This window comes from Rattus norvegicus, chromosome 5, assembly GCF_036323735.1.
Source record: "Rattus norvegicus strain BN/NHsdMcwi chromosome 5, GRCr8, whole genome shotgun sequence".
NCBI lineage: Eukaryota > Metazoa > Chordata > Mammalia > Rodentia > Muridae > Rattus > Rattus norvegicus.
In genome coordinates, this window is record NC_086023.1 from 106,187,642 (window position 1) to 106,208,749 (window position 21,108).

The window sequence follows — 21,108 nt, forward strand, 5'->3', positions numbered from 1 at the left end:
TGGTTCCTTGTTTTCCCACACTGGATCTCACCCCTACCACTAGAGAGGAGATAAAGAGATAAAGAATGGGGGCGGGGGGGGGGGGGGGACACAGACCAACAATCACCAAACCCACCATCTTGGGGCCCTATCGTTTATATACCCATTTAAGTCCAAACATCACACAACTGCAGAAACGATCTGCAGCTGGCAAAACCACACCTCTGCTAGAGCACAAGGCAAATCATAGTCAGCTACTGCAGACAGTCCAAAGTAACCCCATATTCTCATACCTGGGATTAAAACAAAAACAAACTCTTATTTCTGTTTTTTAAAGAAACCAAATTTCCGGAATTCTCACTACATGCAGTAGTCTACTATATAAAATAACTAAAATATGGAATACTTGTTGAAAGGTAATAAAATATCTACTAAAACTATGAAATAAACATTAAAAAGTTACAAAATGTATATCCAGACCAAAAAAAAAAAAAATTCAAAATAGAGTGAGGACGGTTAGAATTCAAAACTCCAACTCCATGGCTAAGCACTGGAGAGCACTTGCTGCCCTCACGGTCTCTAGTTCAATTCCCAGCACCATGTGGCTCACAACTCTCTGTAACTGCACTTCCCAAAGAATCAACAATCTCTTCTGGCCTCTGTGGGCATCAGGTACATGTGGTACACAGACATATGTTCAAGCAAAGCACCCATAAACATAAAATAAAAATAATTTTCAAAATTGTACAGTTAAAATGCAATATTAATACCAAGATTTTGAAGTAGGCCATTTCTGGACATATTTATATTGGTGATATTTACTCAAAAAGGAAATAATTTTCTAACTTTAAAATATTACTTACTGCGCATTATCCTGGTATTTTTGGGTAACATAATGTTCTCTTTGCAAAACCTGTAAAAATCTGTTGCGTGCTACATGGCATCTGGCAAGGCACTTGTGCATATCTTGTGGCTTTGCATTAAATGTTTCTGCAAAATGTGGAGAATCTAAACAGAAGGCAAGATCACAGAAAACGTCACCATGAGCTTGTCTTTCCAGTAAGACAAGAGAAAAGAAAACCTAATAAAATAAGTGCCATTTTTTTCAAGCAACTCTTCACTTTGCTAGTGATGACCAATGACGACGAATCCTTACAATCCCATCTGAGGTCAGGTTTTCATCTCCACATCTTACTAAACACAGATCAACAGTATGGATAGGATACTCGCTCAGTCTCCGTCCCCATAGCACACTTAAAGCTTACCCGCATCCCAGCATGCTGCAGATACCTCCACAATGTCTAACTACTTGAAGAAAAATCACTGAATACAGAGGTCTCCTAAACACTGGAAATCTCAGCTGCATGCTGGGTACACAAATTAAGGTTTTTGTCCGGTATAATAAAAAGCAGTTCTAAAAAGAAAGTTCTGATACCCAATGAACCAAAATCAGGGCTACAGCCTCATTTATGAGTTTCCTCCACCTTTTGTTTTGTTTGCGTAGTGTTTGAGACAACCTCACCATGCATCCAAGCTAGCCTGAAATGTACACTGTTGTCCAGGCTGACCTCAAACTAACAATCTTCCTGACTAAGCCTCCCAAAGGTTAGAATTAAAAGTATGCATTAAACACCAGCCAGACATGGTCTCCTATGAAGAGACCCATGAAGGAGGCCTGAACTCACTATGCAACAAAGTTGGCTCTCAACTTGAGGTCAGCCTGCCTCAGCCTTCTAGGGCTTAAAGTATAGGTCTGTATAACCATTTCTGAATCTATCTATTGTCTGAGAGAGAGAGAGAGAGAGAGAGAGACAGAGAGACAGAGAGACAGAGAGAGAGAGAGAGAGAGAGACAGAGAGAGAGACAGAGAGAGAGAAAGAGCGAGAGAGAGCCTACTTATGTATATGTGCAAAAGGCTTGTTTTTTCGTTTTCTTTTCCGGTTGTGAGTCTAGGCTTTAACAGCTGAGCAATCTATCCACATTGCTAGGCAATATGATACATGTCTGTAATCCTAAAACGAGGGAGACTGAGGCTAAAAAGAATGAAGGGAAGGTAGGAGAGATAAAAGAAGGGAGCCAGGAGGGGGAAGAAAGAAGAAACATTCACTTAGATTACTGATTACACTGTTTATATAACTGAAACATCAAACTGCCAGGCCTGGTAGCCACTGGTAGCAGGTCAATCCGAGTTTGAGGCCGGTCTGGTCTACATAGTGAGTTCCAGAATAGTCAGTTAGGCAGAGAGGACCCGTCTAAGGAAAAAAGAAAAAAAAAAAAGAGGAAATAGAAAAAAAAACATAAAGTCAAACAACACAGGGTGAGCCAGGCAGTGGTGGAGGTGACAGTAGTGCACACCTTTAATCCTAGCACTTGGCAGGCAGATCTGAGTTCAAGGCCAGTCTGGCCCACAGAGTTGAGCTCCAGGACAGCCAAATACACACAAGAGAAACCCGATCTTGCAAAAATAAACAAGCAAAAAACCCAAACAAACAACAACAAAAATCAAGGGGTGAGTTCTTGTATTTTGATTTTTAATAGAATATACTACCTATTCAAAATAAGCTATGTCAGGGACTTGGAAGGCAGCAGGGTTCAATGCTTCAACGCTTACTTCTGCCTTATGACTGTGCACATTTTATGAGCAAAACTAACAGTGTCACAGCTTTTATTACCATACATTTTTATTAGCTGTAAGAATTCATTTATTTGGTTTTTAGGAACCAGTGAATTAAAAATTTTGAAATAAAAACCACCAATCAAAGCCAGCATGTTGTGGTTAGCTTTTTCCTTCCCTGCCTAAGCTCCAGGATCGGGCAGCACTACCAGCCCCCACCCAGCTTCCCTTGAATCCATGGATAAAAGACACAAACTTTCAACTTGCCTTCTTGGGACAATTATTGGGTGCTACTCTCTTTGGCCTGGAAAAGCATGTCCATAGCAATATTCTCAGCTCTGCACCTCCCACCTGCCCTAAACTTTAGTTATTAAAGTCCCCTGACCACCCACCTGAAGGACCAGCCTATGTGGCTCACAGGGCTGGGCACCTTTCCTCCACTAGAAGCCTGATGAACTCTGTACTCCTTCCTTTTTCTGTAGGCCCAGAAGTCCCACCTATCCCTTCTGCCCATCAATTAGCCCATGGCTTCTTTACTGACAGATCAAGAACCATTTGGGAAACAGGACCTTAGTATCAGAATCACACCTACACCAGTTACCAAACTAAACTTCTAACAATATTTACCATGCTGGATTAGAGGTATAATTTGTCTCAGTGGCTGCCTTTAAGCAAGCAAGGTAAAACTGAGTTTCTCCAATGTCTTTAAGACATGTTCTCACAAGCCCATATAGAAGGGGAGGGGGAGGGGTTAGGGGGATGTTGGCCCAGAAACCGGGAAGGGGAATAACAATCGAAATGTAAATAAGAAATACTCAAGTTAATAAAGATTAAAAAAAAAAAAAAAAAAAAAAAAAGACATGTTCTCACTAGGTAGTGATGGTTTTGCCCAAAACTTGTTATTCAGCACAAAGAGGCTTACTCTTCTATTCCTCCCACCTGAGCCCCAGTATAATAGGCATGTGCCACCATGCTTGCAGCTTCTCTGTCTCTGAACTGTTATAAAAACAAAACAGAGGTAAGGAATAAAGCCTAAAATACTTATCTGACCTTTCTATGGAAAATGTACTCCAAACTCTGTACCAGAACATAACAAAGTGACACATACATTAACAGGCTCATTGCGAGGTTTCCAGTCTAGATAGTAAAATATTAACCACATGCTTTTTCAGGCAAATGAATGGCTTAGCTCATTTTGATCTTGATTTTAAAATAATAAATAACAATTAAGAATAAAAACAAAGTATAAGTAAACTTACTGTTAGAGTTTGTTTTAATGTATTTGATTGCAACATATCTTGCAAAATGATACATCAGATGAATAAACTTAGGACCACCGGGAGACATAAGCAATGAGCCAACAACCTGAGGAAAACTACTCCCACATTCAGCCTAGGAAAGAAGACATGAGATGATTCAATCAACAATTTTAATCACTTATTTTTAATTTCATTATTTTATTTGTGTGGGTGCTTTGCCTGCATGTATGCCTGTGTATAGATGCATACACTCAAGGTTATGGCCAGAAAAAGGCATCAGATCCCCTAGAACTGGAGTTTATTGGAACTGGAGTTTATGAGCTGCTGCTATGGTTATGTGGGTGCTAGGAATCAAACCTGGGTCCTCTGGAAGAGTAGCCAATGCTCTAAACCACTGAGCCCCATCCTATGACAATTCTGCAATAGAGGCCACATGTCAGCTCCTCACTGTAGCACAGTAAACCATCAACCCTTCAAAGCAGTGGCCTGGAAAAATCAGATTTCCATAGAGGAATGGAAAATACACAGAAAACATAAAGTTGCAGCTAATTACTACCTCCAGCCCACTCCCACCATTTTTTAAACTAAGAAGGTTGAGTAGAGTGTTAAGAGTTACAATCCCAGCACTAGGGAGAGAACAAAATCATAACGGGCTGTGAATGTTGACACAGGCCTTTAGGCTGAGCACTCGGGCAGAGAAGAGTAGAAAGGTCTCTAGGAGCTCAAAAGCAGACTGATCTATGTATCAATTCCAGGCCAGCTACAGCTACACTCTGGAGGCTGGGAGATAGCTCAATAGATAAAGTACTTATCACATAAGCAGGAGGAAGAGTTAAAATTCCCAGAATCCAAAAAGAAGCCAGATCGGCAGAGCACCTCCCTGTAATCCAGCACTCTGGGACACATAAACAATTTTTCTGGTGGCAGTCACAGGCAGGCTCTAAGTTCAGAAAGAGAACCAGCTTTGGAAAGGCATGGTGGCCCACACCTTTAATAGGAGCATTTGGGAGCCAAAGGCAAGCCAATCTTGAGTCCAAAGCCAGCCTGTTCTACAGAGCCTGTTCCAGGACAGCCAGAGCTGAAACCCTGTCTCAAAAAATCAAAAGAAAAGTATAATCAAGTTAGACATCCAAAAATCTACCTTGGGCCTAGACACACTCACACATCTCATCTGTTGAAAAGGATTAATGTAGTTTAGTAGTTAGTTGTTCTTGGTTTGGTTAGATGGCTTTACTAGGGTGGTGGAACCCACCAAGGCTTACACACTCTGGGCAAGTGTCCTAGCACCGAGCTACATCCTCAGTCTTTTCAAAGGGATATTTTTGTTTGTTGTTGTGTTTATTTCTGTAAGACAATCTGTCACCCTGGCTGGCCTAGAACTCACTACAAAGGCCAGGTTAGCCTTATTCTGGATGGTCCTCCTGCCTCTCTCTGCCTCTCAAGCACTGGGATTACAGGCACACCTGGACCTTCAAATCTGCATTTTCTATTTTACAAAGGAAATACTTACAGAAATCTCTTTTAACCATTCACAGCAATGTTTCCGGAATTCCATGTCAAGTTTTTGGTCAAATGGAGGCCAGCAATCTCTTGAAAAGATAAGAACAGTAGACTAATGAACACTTTGGTCTTAGTTTAGATTTTATTGCTGTAAAGAGACATCAGGACCAAGGCAATTCAGATAAAGAAATACATTTCGTTGGTGCTGGCTTACAGTTTCCATGTTTAGTCCATTTTCATGGGGGAAGCAGGGCAGTGTGAAAGCCAGACATGAAGGCTAGAGGAACCTAAAGTTCTACGTTTTCGTCTGCAGGCAGAAGAGAACTGTGTGTGGCATCAGTTGTAGCTTGAGCATTTAACACCTCAAACTCAGCCTCTACAGTGACACTCTTCCTCTAACAAGGCTACAATAAGACCATACCTACTAATAGTGACATTCCCTATGGCCAAGCATTTATACATGAATCTATGGGGGGGGGGGGGTAATTCCTATTCAAACTACCATACCTCCCAAAATACAAAATTTAAAAAACATCGGATTTGTTCCCCACAGTAGAAACATTAAAGCAAAACAAATTAAACTAGTATTCCTAGTCTGAACTAAAGATATCAGCCTATGAGAAAAGTTCTTTCTTAGGTCATCATTATAAGAAGTTCATTTGATTACAAATAATTATTATAGAGATTTGCCAAGAAAAATAAGGCAATCTTGGTACAAGCTTTTAATCTGAGCACTGGGGGAAGGCAGAGGCATGTGGAACTCTGTGAGTTCAAAATCTACAGAGAACCAGGCAGGCAAGGGGTAACAGTGACACCCTAGCTATGGAAAAGGGGGTAGGGGACACTTTACAATTTACCTATTACTCCCTCAATAACCTTTTTTTGTCCACTTATTTACTGAGGTATACTTATTTAAAGAATCAAGCTTTGAGCCCAATGAGAGTATATGCCTTTAATCCCTGAAGACAGGAGGAAAAAGCAGGAGCATCTCTGGGAGTTCCAAGCCAAGCAGGGCAACATAGAGAGACCCGACCTCTCAAAAACAAGCACGTTGTTTGTACTTTGGAACACATAGGGTTGTAAATTTAATCCCTGGTAGACAAGGAAAACAACAATACATTTACAGAAAACAGGACTGAAGGCTAAAATGTAAACAAGTTATATTCTCAGCTAAGTGACTTTAGGAATAATGCTTACTTCTGTCTTCACATTATCTAAAACACAGACTGAGCCATGATGGTTTTAATCAGGGAAAAAACATCAGAAAAATCTGAAGCCCCTTGTAGTGTTCTGAATAACAAAGCCCCACAGGCCCATATTTGAATGTTTTTGTCACCAGCAAGTGGAACTCTTTTTGATAGAATTAGAAGGATTTAGCTAGGTAGTGTTACTTGTCTTTAATACCAGCACTAAGGAGGCAGAGGCAGAAAAGGGTGTTGTATCCCCTGGAACCAGAGTTATATACAGACGGTTGTAAACCAACATGTGGGTGTGGGAAATCAAATACAGGTCCTCTAGAACAGCCAGTGCACTTAAGCATAACCATCACTGTAGTGCCCCCAAAATAAAAATTTTACAGAGAAAAAATAAGTATATATCAACCCATTAATTTTTAGACCATGAAGCTGATATGGTGGCACATATCTTTAATCCCAGCACTACAGGCAGAAGCAGATGTTAGAGACCAGTCTGGTCTACATATTATACATACTGAGCTCCAGGCTAGCCAAACATAGTAAGACCCTGTCTCAATCCTCCCATCAAAAGACCATAAAGAATAGCAGGTCAAAGTGTAAAGAACAAAATCTACAATATTTATTAAACATACAACTTTTTAAAATAAGCACACAAACACACACCCCCAAGCCCTCACCTAGCTATATAAGGCTTAAGCACTTCCACTTCTAAGGATACATCCACTCTAAACAAGTTACTGACCAGCTGGCTGTGGTACGCACCTTTAATCCCAACACTCGGAGGCAGGAGAATGTGGATCTCTGAGTTCAAAGCCAGCCTAACCTACAGAGTGAGTTCAGGACAGACAGTGCTACACAGAGAAACACTGTCTTGAAAAACCGAAGGAAGGAATGAAGGGAGGAAGGGAGGGAGGGAGGGAGGGAGGGAGGGAGGAAGGATGGAGGGAGGGAAGAAGGGAGGGAGGGAGGAAAGGAAGGAAGGAAGGAAGGAAGGAAGGAAGGGAGGGAGGAAAGGAAGGGAGAGAGGGAGGGAGGGAGGGAGGGAGGGAGGGAGGGAGGGAGGGAGGGAGGGAGGGTCATTTTCAAATCTGAGCATGAGTAAAAGAAGAAAATGAAATAATTTTTTTCTTACCTGAAAACTTCTTTGGCAAGAGACTCATCCAGTGTTTTAAACAAAAAATAGGAAACTATATGAAAGGCATCGCGGTTCAGTTTGTCAAACATGTCCCTAATGGTTTAAAGTGAAAAGGCAAAGACAAATGATTAATAAAGCGATCTGGCATCCAAAGCTGTCTAGATTCTGCACTAAAGAGGTTCATCATAACTGCTTATGTATTCACTCACATGCTATTCCTCATTCTCAAGAGGTCAAGGCAAGTTAACTTTTCTCATTCAGGTACATTTTATACACAATTGACAAGCATGGGGGGAGGGCAGCAACGGAGATGTAAAGTAAGTAAATAAATGGAGAAAAACGAGACAAGCAGACAAACTTTTATTTTCTGATTGTGAAAACAGAGATCCAAATGAACAACTAGCCTTTGCTTTATTGCTATGACACCAAACAGAAAGGGACAGAAGCCTAATTACCTAGCAGAGAAGAGACCCTCTGACGGGATTTACTAAGTAGTAGATAGCAACAAAAGCTAAAATTTTTTGAGAACTTGATACTTGTTGGGTAACTATTTTAGACCTTTTACAGATAGCAATCTATCCCACCTTCTTCCTTAAGTACTATACTATTTTCTTAAGATGCATTTTAATAATTTGCTTGTCCTCACTATATACACAAACTTTAAGCTAGAAGCTAGAAAAACTGTCTCCTCCCAAAAATATCCTAGTTGGACGAGCATTCAACAGGTGTTGAGTGGACACATACACCACCTCCACCTCTTTTCCTTCCGGCTGCCAATGTACAGGTGTGGATAACTATGCAGCTCTCCTTTCCCTCTAGTCCACGCCCTAACAAAACTAATGAGACTTTCCAAATACAGTCTTTGAGACAAATCCTTGGGCTGAGACAGTTTATAAGAACAGAAGTTAATATATGCTCATATAAACTATAAACTCAGAGAATTACAAAAAGTTTGCCACAGAGGTGAACAGAATTTGTTGTCTTTAAGTAAACATAACATGATATTCGCCCTCGAGGTTATAATTAAGTTTGATTGGTAACTGTTTAGTAGTTACTACTATTAGCATATGCAGTGCTTTATTTAGATGTCTGTTCTAGGTGGTTCAGCAGGTAAAGGTGCTTACCACTAAGCCTTACTACCTGAGATCCATTCCATTCCTGGGACACCCACATGGTGGCAGGAAAGTGTTGACTCCACACAAATATATATCTATATATCTATCTATATTTATATCTATATCTACATATAGAGAGAGAGACTGAGAAATCAAGAAATAGATGAGACACCTTAGTAAAGGAACTTGCTTCCCAGAATTGCAAGCCGGGAGATCTGAGTTCTATTCCAAACTCTGGTAAATCATCTAACATAACATTGTCCTTTGATGTTCACACACTTGACATGCACACAGACAGTAAATGAAACCCCACCTGACAGTTGGAGGTAGAGACAGGAGGCTTAGGAGTAAAAGGAAGGAAGAAAAAGGAGGGAGGGGGAAGGGAGGGAAAAATAGATGCCTAGGTGCATTAACACAGTCACTAGAACTGAAATTATATTGGCAACAGTCAGGCATAATGGCACACTCCTGCAATCCTAGCACTCCACAAGTCAAGGCAAAAGGATCATCACAAGTACAAGGCCAGCTGGGTGGAGTAAGATCTATCTAGGGGCCTGGGGATTTAGCTCAGTGGTAGAGCGCTTACCTAGGAAGCGCAAGGCCCTGGGTTCGGTCCCCAGCTCCGAAAAAAAAGAACCAAAAAAAAAAAAAAGATCTATCTCAAGAAACAAGCCAAGCTGAGCATAGTGTCTCATGCCTTTAGTCCCAGTACCTAGGAAACAGAGGCAAATGGATCTCTTGTGAATCTAAGGACAGCCTGGTCTACATGGTAAGTTCCAGGATAGCCAGAGAGCTAAATAGTGAGACCCTGTCTTGAAAAAACAAAAGTTGAAGAGAAAAAGAAAACGATTAAATAGATGGAGGCAACAGATGACAGATGTATCCTCAGATTATTCTTGTCCTTGGTGAGGAACATAAACTGTCTCCAGCCCTGTTTCTGGAAATTCCAACACCCTCTTCTGGTAGCATAACTGAATGTGTGAGGGAGGGTCTTGAAAGATGTAACAGCAGCAAAAGTTTCTGGAAATGCATCAACCAAAAGTTAACACAAAATCAGCACTTAAGCAGAGGCAAGCAGATCTGGAGGCCAAGCTCTATGATCTTTCATCTCAAAGATTCTTTAGTATGCAAATTTACTTTCATCCTTAATAGTAAAATTAACTGTATGTCATGGAATTACTTTAAAATAACATATATAAACTATTACAAGTGAATGATTGTATACTATATATACACATATATATGTACGTATGTATGTATGTATATTTAACTGAGGTTGCATAAAAACGTCTAAAGCATCAAAAAAACAAAAGTCATTTAACCAGGTATGATGGTACATTTTAATCCCGGCACATAAGAGGCAGAGGCAGGCTGACATCTGAGTTCAAGGCTAGCTGCTCTAAAAAAAAAGAGCTCCAGGACAGCCAGGGTTGTTACACAGAGAAGCCTTGTCTTGAAAAAATAAACAAACAAAAAAATCAAACACAAAATTCAGAGACTGGAGAGATGTCTCTAGAGGTTAAGAGCATTGATTGCTCCTCCAAAAGACACGGGTTCAATTTCCAGAATCCACATGGCAGTTCTAAACTGAAACTCCAGTCCCAGGAGATCTGACAACCTTGCACAGACATACAAGCAAGCAAAACACCTATGCAGAGGAGCCAGACCGTGGTGGCACATGCCTTTAATCCCAGAACTCCGAACGCAGAGGCAGGCGGAGTCTATAGAGCGAGTTCCAGGACACCCAGGGCTACACAGAGAGAGGGTGTTTGGGTTTTGTTTTTGGTTTTTGGTTTGTTTTTGTCTCAAAATACCAAAATAATAAGTGATGATGATAATAATGATGGGGATGATATAATAATGGAATCACTCTTTTAATTAAATTATAAGGAGAAAAGGGTGCTTGAAATCGGAAGTTCGGGTCTAAAGTACATGAGTATAAACAAGGTACTTCATTTTGTGATCACAACCATAATAATTTAAGTGGCAAAAGAAAGGGTATCGGCTTTTGATTTTTCATTCATTGTTTTGGCCAGCTGTAACATGCTTTAGTTCGGATTCCAAGTTTAAACCCACAGTCAACTGCTTATAAGACGTTTGCATATACAGTTCCCCGACGCCTCCCACCAACTACAGACCACAAAGGCAGGGAGGGTTAAGAGGGCCCGCCGTTTTGTCTCAACTGCAGGGCACTCCTCCCTACACTGGTGACGAACAGTCAGTCCCCCGCCATGGGCTGGCGGCCTCTGAGTTTTGCCTCCACCGGGGACCGCGCCACCGCCCGGGTCTCCTTACTCTCCAAGGTGCGCGTAGGATACCATCTTCCCGCCGACCCTGACGCCGGAACTCGGATCCAAACCCAGCGCCTGCAGGTACATCCAGAGATGCTGCTTCTCGAAAGCGGAGTCCCGGGCGGAGCTCATGCTTTCCAAAGGCACGGCGACTCTGACGGAGGAAAACGAAGGCACCGAAACCGTGAGGACCCTTGGACCCCTCCTCCTACAGGCATCCCGAGGTGACGGCAACCCCTCTGCTGCGGCCGCCTGCTGCCTCCTCTCCAAGAGCCATCACACCACAAAAGGCCGAACGCGCCCAGAAAACCAGGGCAGTGACTGCAGCGATACACGCAAACCAAGACTCCCGCGCTTGCGCAAGGACACAGTGCGCCGGCGCCGGCGCCGCCTGACTTCCGGGACTGGTCTTCCGAGGAAGCTCTAGCTCCCACCGTGCAATGCGCCAACTCCCTCAGAGAAACTACAAGACCCACAAAACCTTGCGTGACCAGCAACTTGCTCCAAGGGCGGGTAACCAGGTGTTTTCTAGAGCCCTCCGGGCCTAAGTTCCGGGTTCTTTGAGTTTTCGGTTTCTCTTGCTCAGTATGTGATTGCTGTTCGGAAAAAGCTACACTGTAACCCTTTGTAGTGAGTAATGCAAGTGTATGACCCTGAACAAATTATCTTTTCCTTTGTTTTAAGCCAGGGTCTTGTCTGGTGGAGGCGGCGGTGTACTTTTTTTTTTTTTAATACCAGCATTCGAGAAGCGGAGAACTTGTTAGTTCGAGAACACTACTGAGTGAGTTCCGGGACAGTCAGAGCTATACAAAGAAACCCTGTCTGGAAAAACACAAAACAAAACAAAAAAGACGGTCTTGCTATGTAGCTCTAACTGAGCTGGGACTCTGTATGTGTCCCAGGCTGGCATCGAAGTCTGTACCTGTCTTCCTACTATGAGAATTAATGGACAAGAGCCACTGGGTCAGGTGGAGTTGCTCATTGATCACCTCATCCCGAGTGCTTGGCAAAATTTATATAATCAAATGTTTCTTTGGTCGTAGAGGTTGGGAGTCAAGAGAAGATTTCTTTTAGCCTCATCTGGCCTTCAACTCCCTTTCCAAAGGAGGGTGACCCTGAATTCCTAATTCTGGAAGGCTCTCCATCTTCCAAATGCTGGGATTGGTGGGAGGCACCACCAGCCAGACTTCAACTTGCTGTACCAGAAGTCTGTCTCTTGCTAAGCATACAGCTTCCTCTTCCAGCACCCTGGCTATTCTTTCTCCATCATCCCCTCTATAACAAGTCTTTCAAGGTGGGAATATCATATTTCACATTACCATATCAAACAATTATTACCTCCTGACTTAGTAAAAGCACCAGCTCCTGTAGTTTTCGAGGAGGTCATCTGAGATTTCCAGCGCACCAGAGTTCATTCTGAGATCTGACGTTGCTCACAGGAGGTTTTGCATTATCCACATAGGTGATTAAATATCCCAGCCTCTCAGTTAACTGACCTTGTCTAAGTCTGTCTTCCGTTCTGTTTATGGTATGTAACCCTTTATGTTGTCATTTTTGCTGTAGTATTTCCATAATCTCAACCTAACTTCGATGCACAATCCCTCCACATCTCATATATTCATACATGAATTCGTGGAATTACACAGATGTACAGGATTCAATTTGCTTGATTTGTTATCCATATAGTGATTCAAATTATCCTTTATTTGGACAATGAGAACTTTCTCAAATTTCCAAGAAATTGAAGGCTCATTTTGGGCAGTTCCTGCCTCAGGCCTGGAGTCAGCCATTTCTTCCAGAAGCCCTGCTTTCTTTTAGTGAGAAATACTTTGTGACCACAACCTGGGCAAAAATGACATTCATACTTACTAAAATATAGACCTGTATTTTAGTTTATAGAATATTTTTAGCTAATTTATACTTGATACTGTTCTGTGACCAGCGGTGTTTTGTGCCACTAGGCGTCTCACAAATTCGGTTTTTGAGATAATCTTTTTGTGTAGCGTGTGAAGGTGGTCATTGTACATTCAGATATTGATGCTGTACCAGCAGATAGCCGAGTACTGTCCACATTTTGGTTTTGTTATTCTTTTTTTTTTTAAGATTTATTTATTTATTATATATAAGTACACTGTAGCTGTCTTCAGACACACCAGAAGAGGGCATCAGATCTCTTTACAGATGGTTGTGAGCCACCATGTGGTTGCTGGGAATTGAACTCATGACCTCTGGAAGAGCAGTCGGGTGCTCTTAACCGCTGAGCCATCTCTCCAGCCCTTGGTTTTGTTATTCTTATGGATTATCAACTGTCCCAGTATTTTGTAAACATATGCCTTCCTCACTTACTAACTGATTTTATAAAGATAGGGTGGCCAATTGCTGCCAGGGGAGGAAAGGCAGGACTTCCTAGGAGAAGAGGGTTTCTGGGAGAGGAACCAGACATGGGGGATTCACCAGCATGACATGAGAAGGAACAGTTGCTGGGAATGAATGGGAAAGACAGGTAATGGGCCATGTGGAGGGACAGAGGCCAGGATTTGGCAGGTTGGAGTAGCTGAGAATCTGCCAGCCATAGAACCTATGTTTTCATAAATAACAAGTCTCCGTGTCTTTATTCCATCCACTGGCATTCTAAGTCCAGCTATATTCAGTTTTCTTTTTTTTTTCTTCTTCTTTTTTCTTTTTTCTTTTTTTCGGAGCTGGGGACCAAACCCAGGGCCTTGCGCTTGCTAGGCAAGCACTCTTACCACTGAGCTAAATCCCCAACCCCTATATTCAGTTTTCTTAAACTTTATAGTAAATCCAGCACTGAGGCAAGATAAGATTTATAAAATTTTAAGAGGACTTGGGGAGGGGAAAGAACCCTTCCCAAGATCTACTTTGGGGTCTACTTTGTGTTTCCTAATGAGTGAGTCAAGTTTCAACGCAACTGATAGAACCCAAATTGCCTGCAAAGGTAGTGCTTGCTTTCATGAAGACAACTCAGATGAAGGGTTTTGGGTTTGTTGAGATACCATCTCATTATGGATCCCTAGCCATGTAGAACTCGACTGTGGCCTTGAATTTAACTACATTAGCATTCTTTTGCTGCCCTCAAACCTAAACAATGCCCTTCAAAAAAAAAAAACCACTTTACAATTTCATGTGCAATAATTTTGTTATCTTTCTTGAGACAGGGACTCCTGTAGCATAGGATGGTCCCACATTCACTATGTAGCAGAGGCTGGCCTTGGACTCTGACCCTCCTGCCTTCTACCCCCCAAAACCTTCAGAGTTCTGGGACTGAAGACATGCAACACCAGGCCCAGCTGGAAATTTTTCAAGATAAGAAAAAAGAAGTAAAGCAGCTCTAATGTTTTTTACTTAATTTTTAAACTTCTCATGATCTTTAAACCTTTTTGTAAATTATATCCCCCAAGCCATGTGACTTAGAAGGCCATAGAGTCATACTTTTAACCATTTCATGCTAGATGTGGTGGTGCATGACTATAATCCCAGCACTCAGGAGGCAGAGGCAGGAGAACCTCTGAGTGTGAGGCTAGCCTGATCTAAGTAGTGAGTTCCAGGACACCCAGTGCTACATAGGGAAGCCCTGTTTCAAAAATCAAAAAAGGAAAACAAAAGAATGTCCTAAGAAACAGAAAATAGGGCTGGAGAGATGGCTCAGCGATCCATCTCTGACTGCTCTTCCAGAGGTCCTGAGTTCAATTCTGAGCAACCACATGGTGGCTCACAACCATCTGTAATGGGATTCAATGCCATCTTCTGGTGTGTCTGAAGACAGCAACAGTGTACTCACATACATAAAATAAGTAAATATAGCTTTCAAAAAAACAAAAAAACAAAACAACAGAAAATAGCAAATGATGTTCAGTTTTTTAAAAAAAAGACTTTCTGGTCAAATTTTATGCTACCCAATTTTTGTATTTTTATTACACGTTTGTGTGTGTGTGTGTGTGTGTGTGTGTGTGTGTAGAGAGAGAACAGTTTGAGAAAGTCACTTCATCACATGGGTCCTAAAGAGTCAAACTCAGATCGTCAGGCTTGGCACCTTTACCCATTAAGCCATCTCACTGGCCTACAGCTAAATATTATTACAAAGGGATTTCAGCAGTTAAACATTAAAGAATTGTATAAAATGATACATGACGCAGAACAAGTTCTCTTACAAATGTTCACGTCATTTACAACTAAGATCAAGCAGCCAAAAAGGAGTAGATTAATAAAGCCACAGGAATAAAACAGATGCAAATATTTAAAAAAAAAGATACGTATTATGTGTTGAATAAAATAAAGTCTTTCCTTGTGTTGGTTGGGTAGTCTTTTGCCTTAAGAGGACAAAGCTGTGTGTGATCATTGGGTTCAGTCTTCTTCCAAAGGAATAATATCAGGAACTTCATCAGTGTCAGATGTCGAGTCAAAAGCAGAGAAATCAAGCATCTGTAAAAGAAGAACCTCAGATGTTAGAACAAGCAGTCTCTTCCTGGTGATGACTAAGGTCAAAAGAACAGGCAGTTAGCAAGTAAGTGAACTTTTGGATCCAAAGCAGCTCCTCGTGCCTCCACCCTTGGAGTGCTTTGAATACAGACAGGTGCTGCCATAGCAGCCTGAAACTCTCCTTTACTGGTTCATGGCCGCTGGAGCAGACTCTATAAAAGGTTTCCCTGCTGTGCCAGGCGCTCATCTGTCATCCCAGCACTCCAGATTCGGAAGCAGACAGACCTCTGCAAGTTCAGGCCAGCCAGCCTATGTAGTGAGACACTCTCAAAAAATATAAAACAAAATAGAGCAATTCGAGTTACTATCCTTTTTTTTAAATAACAATAGTTTACCTTTTGTAGGACTTGCCTAGGAACTGAAATAGCAGATTGTTTTCTAGTTTTGATATACAGCACTCAGGAGGCAGAGGCCAAGACAATGGTAAGCTTAAAGCCAGATTGGGCTACACAGAGAGAACTTTCCTCAAATGAAACTTTGAAACAGTCATCGAAAGGGGCCAGAGGTGTAGATCACTGGTAAGGCTTGTGCTGAGCAAGCTCACAGGCCCTGGGTTTCACCTCCAGCACACAGGAAGGTTAAAAAGGAGCTATAGTGTAGACTGGACTATTACAGAAATAATGATGATGATAATAATAATAATAGGAAAGCTAATGTCCTAATAGCCAAAACAACTAACAACAACAACAAAAACCTCTTAAAAAGGGGGGGAGGGAGGCAGAAATGAGGAAATGGACTAAGGAGTTAATGATTTAACCTGTAGCATAAATGGACAAGATATTTTACATGAACGAGAAAAGTCTCTGTAGTGAATGATGGTGATAGTTGGACTACATTGTGACCATATTTAATATTACTGAGTTACATATCAAAATCATGGCTTAAATGAGCCAGACATGTGGCTGACATCTGTAATCTCAGCATGTAGAAAGTGGGACTAGCCACATGTGGCCCATACATATACAGCCACCAAACTAGATAAGATGGATGAAGCAAAGAAGTGCAGGCTGACAGGAACCAGATGTAGATCTTTCCTGAGAATCACAGCCAGAATACAGCAAATACATAGGCGAATGCCAGCAGCAAACCACTGAACTGAGAACGGGACCCCCATTGAAGGATTCAGAGAAAGGACTGGAAGAGCTTGAAGGAGCTCGAGACCCCACATGTACAACAATGCCACTCAACCAGAGCTTCCAGGGACTAAGCCACTACCTAAAGACTATACATGGACTGACCCTGGGCTCCAACTGCATAGGTAGCAATGAATAGCCTAGTAAGAGCACCAGTGGAAAGGGAAGCCCTTGGTCCTGCCAAGACTGAACCCCCAGTGAACGTGATTGTTGAGGGGGAGGGCGGTAATGGGGGGAGGATGGGGAGGGGAACACCCAAATAGAAGGGGAGGGGTAGGGGTTAAGGGGATGTTGGCCTGGAAACCTGGAAAGGTAATAACAATTGAAATGTAAATAAGAAATACCCAATTTCATAAAGATGGAGAAAAAAAATGGGGCTAGAAGATCAAGATCAGTCTCAGTTACAGGGCAAGTTTAAAACCAGACAAGATCTGAAAAACTAAAAAGCTAACCAGCTTGAGTTACACTGAATCACGACAGAGATACTTTTAACAGAATCCTGCCTCAGAATGATCAAAATAAAAATGTTTGTGTGGCATGTGGGCATGGGTAGACAAGGGCCCACGCTTAAGCCCAAAGGTTGATTTAATGTGTCTTCCTCAAACACTCTTCACTGTATTTTTGAGGCAGAGTCTCTCACTGAGCTGAGACATCATGACTCCCCTAGGTTGGCTAGCCATGAGTCCCAGGCCTATTCTGTAGTTCTACCCACCCTACCAACAGTGGGACCACACCGCAGCTCCAGGTTTAAATATGGGTGCCAGTGGTCCAAATCCAGCAGGCACTTTACTAACTCGGCCATCTCCCCATCCCCAGCATGGTAAACTTGGTGTTTGCTATATTTTATTCCCTAACAATAAGGGGGAAATGAGAGGCATGGGAACAAGGAAAGTCTTCATTTATTCACCAGGCCTTTTTCTCTCTGTGTCCTTCACCGGACTTCTCCCTAAGGACTCAGGAGCTGAGAGATCCGTTCTCACTAATGTACTCCTTAAGTTTCCTGTTGGCACAGTAAGAACCCCAGCTCCTGGGTTCACTTTGCAAAGACTTTATCAACCTGAGATCCACAGAGCCCAGCAGTGTTACGAAAATTGATTCGGAAAATAAGCCAGAAAAGCCAACTATCATGTTAGCCTGTTTTAGGTCAAAAGATATACTTTGTTAGCTTCTTCCCTGGGCCCTTGTTAATGAGTGTATTTAACATCTACCACACCATGTGCCTTCAATACCCATTCATTATAGTTCCCTCTTACTAGATCTGTATCATAACATAATGTTTGTGTACATGTATTTTTGTGACCCCCCCCATAGCCCAGAATATGCCTGAACTTGTGGCAGTTCCTCCTGCCTCGGCCTTAGAAATCTTTGGCATGAGCCATGGTGCCTGGCGCACTATATTTATTTCTACTAAATATAAAATAGACCATGAAGCTATAGCACAAAAGATATAAACAGAGGAATTTTCTAGTCACCAAACCAGAAAGCCAGTTGCTGTTTTCTCCTGCCAGAGAGTTAGAGTGCTAGAATGGAACTCTATGTCTGTATCTATATCTATAAATCTATATTTCCACCTATCTCTATAGTTCTATATCTCTATTATATATTTATATCTATATCTATCTGCACTTTGACATCAGTAAGGCATTGGACCAAGTCCCCACTGTGCTCCTTAGTTCTTTTCAACCTGACTCTTCATCTGAAGTATCCAACTTACCAGGTGAAGAATGAAGTCGGGGTGCACTCACTTGTGGAAGGGGACCAATAAACTCTAGTGACCTACACACCAACTCTCTGAAGATTCTCTGAAAGTGTTGGAGGTCCCACTTGCAGAGTTCCAGTCCCTAAAGCCAACAAGATAACCTCCTCCACCAACACACACACACACACACACACACACACACACACACACACCCTTGGAACCGTTTAGGAATGCCATATGAACAATTTGCCTTCCACATAATCAGATCAGTGTGCAAGTTCCTTTACACTATTAGGCTGTCTCCAACTCTCTGATAACCTGGTTGCTATGAAGGAAATGGGAGAGGGAAGGAGCGGCTAAAAGTAGCCATAGTCTATCATCTATGGTGAGTTTAAGTTCGAGGTTGGGGATCTTGCCTGCCACCTTTTCAGGGCTTTGGGAAATGCTTCACAAATCATTTCCCAGCATTAGAAAATAAATACTTGTCTTACTAACGTGAACAAGCAGTCATGTACTGCTAAAGCAGGACTGTCAGAAGTGTTTTTGCTGAAAAGGTGCCTATCAAGGAGGAGGGTGGAGCCAGTATGGCATGCACAGTGCGACACCAATGACGTAGCCATAGACATTCCCCAAGGACAGAAAGCCAGATATTCGTTCTCTCATGAAAACCAGAATATCCTGAGCCAGAGATACCGTGGGGTTTTCAGGCTGTTCACCATGAAATCCTCTAGGGGGCACCATTCACACGATACATGTCATGAATTCACATATTATGGCAAACTTCCACAAGATGGCACTAAACATTTTAAGGATATGGAGTCTTTTTTCTCCTTTTCATAAAGGATGAGCAGTGAGTGGCCCTGGGTCCTGGATAATACAAGAGGCAGCTGAGGAATGGAAACGCTATCTGTAGGGATTTAAACTGCTGATAAAGCTGCGCGCACAGTGCCGACTGTGAGCCTGAGGGTGTGCTCGCCTCCCAGAGGACCTGGGGCATCCAGTCCAGCTTCATTCGCTTTGCCTATACTGAACAATGAGGAACAGCTGAGTGGGCTGGCACACACCCAACTGCCCCCCTCACTCGCCCCAAGTGGGACGCTCTGTAGAGCGATGCAGTGGTCTGCTCTTGTCTTAACAAGTCTGAGGAAGTTAGCATCCTTAGGATAGGGTGCAGGTTACAGTGATTATTGTTATCTACTGTTAATCACCTAACCAATGTCCACTCCTCTGTGTCTTATCCATTTGAGTACTTTATTTTGCTCTATTCTTCCCTGTGCAAGGCACTGAAGCCATGATCTTGCAGATACCAGACAAACACATTACCACTAAAGCTGCCTCTCCAGCTGCAAAGCTCCCTTGTGGTTCCCCGTGCTACTCTGTATCAACAGGCCTTCTTAGTTTTCTGGGTTTTTTGTTTGTTTGTTTTTTGTTTTTGAGGAGACTTCTCACTATGTCAAATATATTGGCCTTCAACTCTCTTCGTAACCCAGGCCAGTTTTGACCTGTCTCAGAACTATGGGTAGCTGGCATTGAGAAACATGCACCACTAGGCCCTGTGCCCAGGAACCTCTAGAAATAAGATATTTTGTAAAGCCTATACTAAGGATCTTGGTTTGTTTGTTTTTTTTTATAAAAGAACTATAGATAACTGTCTGTTACCTATATACATAACATAAAATCACTCTATGTTCTGTTTCAGATTAAAATCATTTACTTTCTATTTCCTTGTTCCTCAAAATATGGTCATTGGATCACCTGTATTAGAAGCACATAAGAATGTTCTTTAAAAGTAAAGAACATTCCAGCACTTGAGAGGCAGAAGGCAGATGGATCTCTAAGAGTTTGAGACCAGCCTTGTCTACAAAAAGAGTTCCAGGATAGCCTGACCTACATAAAGAGACTCTGTCTCAAAACAAACAAACAATAACAAAAAACCTACAAAAAGCAAAAAAACAAACCACGACAACAATAACAAAAAGAAAACCGAGACCTACTTAAAAGTGTGGGACCAGGAATCTTCTTATCAAGCTCCCCAGTGGTAATTCCTGGCACAGAGGGGACAGGGGAGGACAATGACAGACAAGGTGGTCCTAGGCCCAGTGACAGAGGGGTACTGTTATCTATGCTAAAGCTCACTCGGACCATTGTTCACTAGGGAGTTATCTCAGCTGAGTTTTTCCCAGGTTCTAGTTTAAATAGAGTTTTGTGTTTTGTTTTTAGATAAGATCCCATGGTGCCCAGGCTGGCCTTGAGATCCCGATGCCCCTGCCTCCACCTTGCAAGTATCAGGACTACAAGCAGGCACCACAATGCCCATCTTCTATGGAGAGTTGAAAATGAAAAGAGAAGTATTTGATCCACACTTCTCACTGTCTGCTTTTTCTTTCTTTCTTCTTTCACATACTCCCACATGCCCTAGGCTGCACTTGACCTGGTATGTACCCACGGATGGTCTTGAGTTTTTGATCCTCTTGCCTCTACCTCCTGAGGGCTAGTATTACAGGTCTGAGTCACCACGCCTGATTTTATGTAGTGATACAGATGGAACCCAGGGCTTGACTGCATGCTTGACAGGCACTCCACAAACTGAGCTCCACTCCCAGGTCTCAGTATCTTCTCTTACCTTTTTTTTTTTTTTAATTTATTTATTTTAAAAAGATGAGTACACTGTGGGGGACTTCAGACACCAG

The 21,108-nt window shown here is 42.2% G+C and overlaps 2 protein-coding genes across 11 annotated transcripts in view; both read right to left on the bottom strand.

Moving 5' to 3' along the window:
• Positions 1–13,862, bottom strand: part of Haus6 (family with sequence similarity 29, member A) — a 38,978-nt gene extending 25,116 nt beyond the window's left edge. For 2 of the 3 annotated variants that reach the window (XM_056985532.2, XM_056985531.2), the window contains exons 1-5: positions 11,094–13,862; positions 7,681–7,776; positions 5,363–5,441; positions 3,853–3,985; positions 843–987 (exon numbers count right to left, since the gene is read on the bottom strand). In XM_056985532.2, coding sequence (XP_056841512.1) covers positions 843–987; positions 3,853–3,985; positions 5,363–5,441; positions 7,681–7,776; positions 11,094–11,221 — 581 coding nt within the window. In that variant the 5' untranslated portion in view covers positions 11,222–13,862. The remainder of the gene's footprint in view (positions 1–842; positions 988–3,852; positions 3,986–5,362; positions 5,442–7,680; positions 7,777–11,093) is intronic. The other variant, NM_001401872.1, reaches the window with a different exon arrangement.
• Positions 13,863–14,992: 1,130 nt separating this feature from the next.
• Positions 14,993–21,108, bottom strand: part of Plin2 (perilipin 2) — a 56,115-nt gene continuing 49,999 nt past the window's right edge. For all 8 annotated transcript variants that reach the window (XM_039109519.2, XM_063287370.1, XM_063287369.1 and 5 more), the window contains one exon: positions 14,993–15,529. In XM_039109519.2, the coding sequence (XP_038965447.2) occupies positions 15,452–15,529 (78 nt within the window). In that variant the 3' untranslated portion in view covers positions 14,993–15,451. The remainder of the gene's footprint in view (positions 15,530–21,108) is intronic.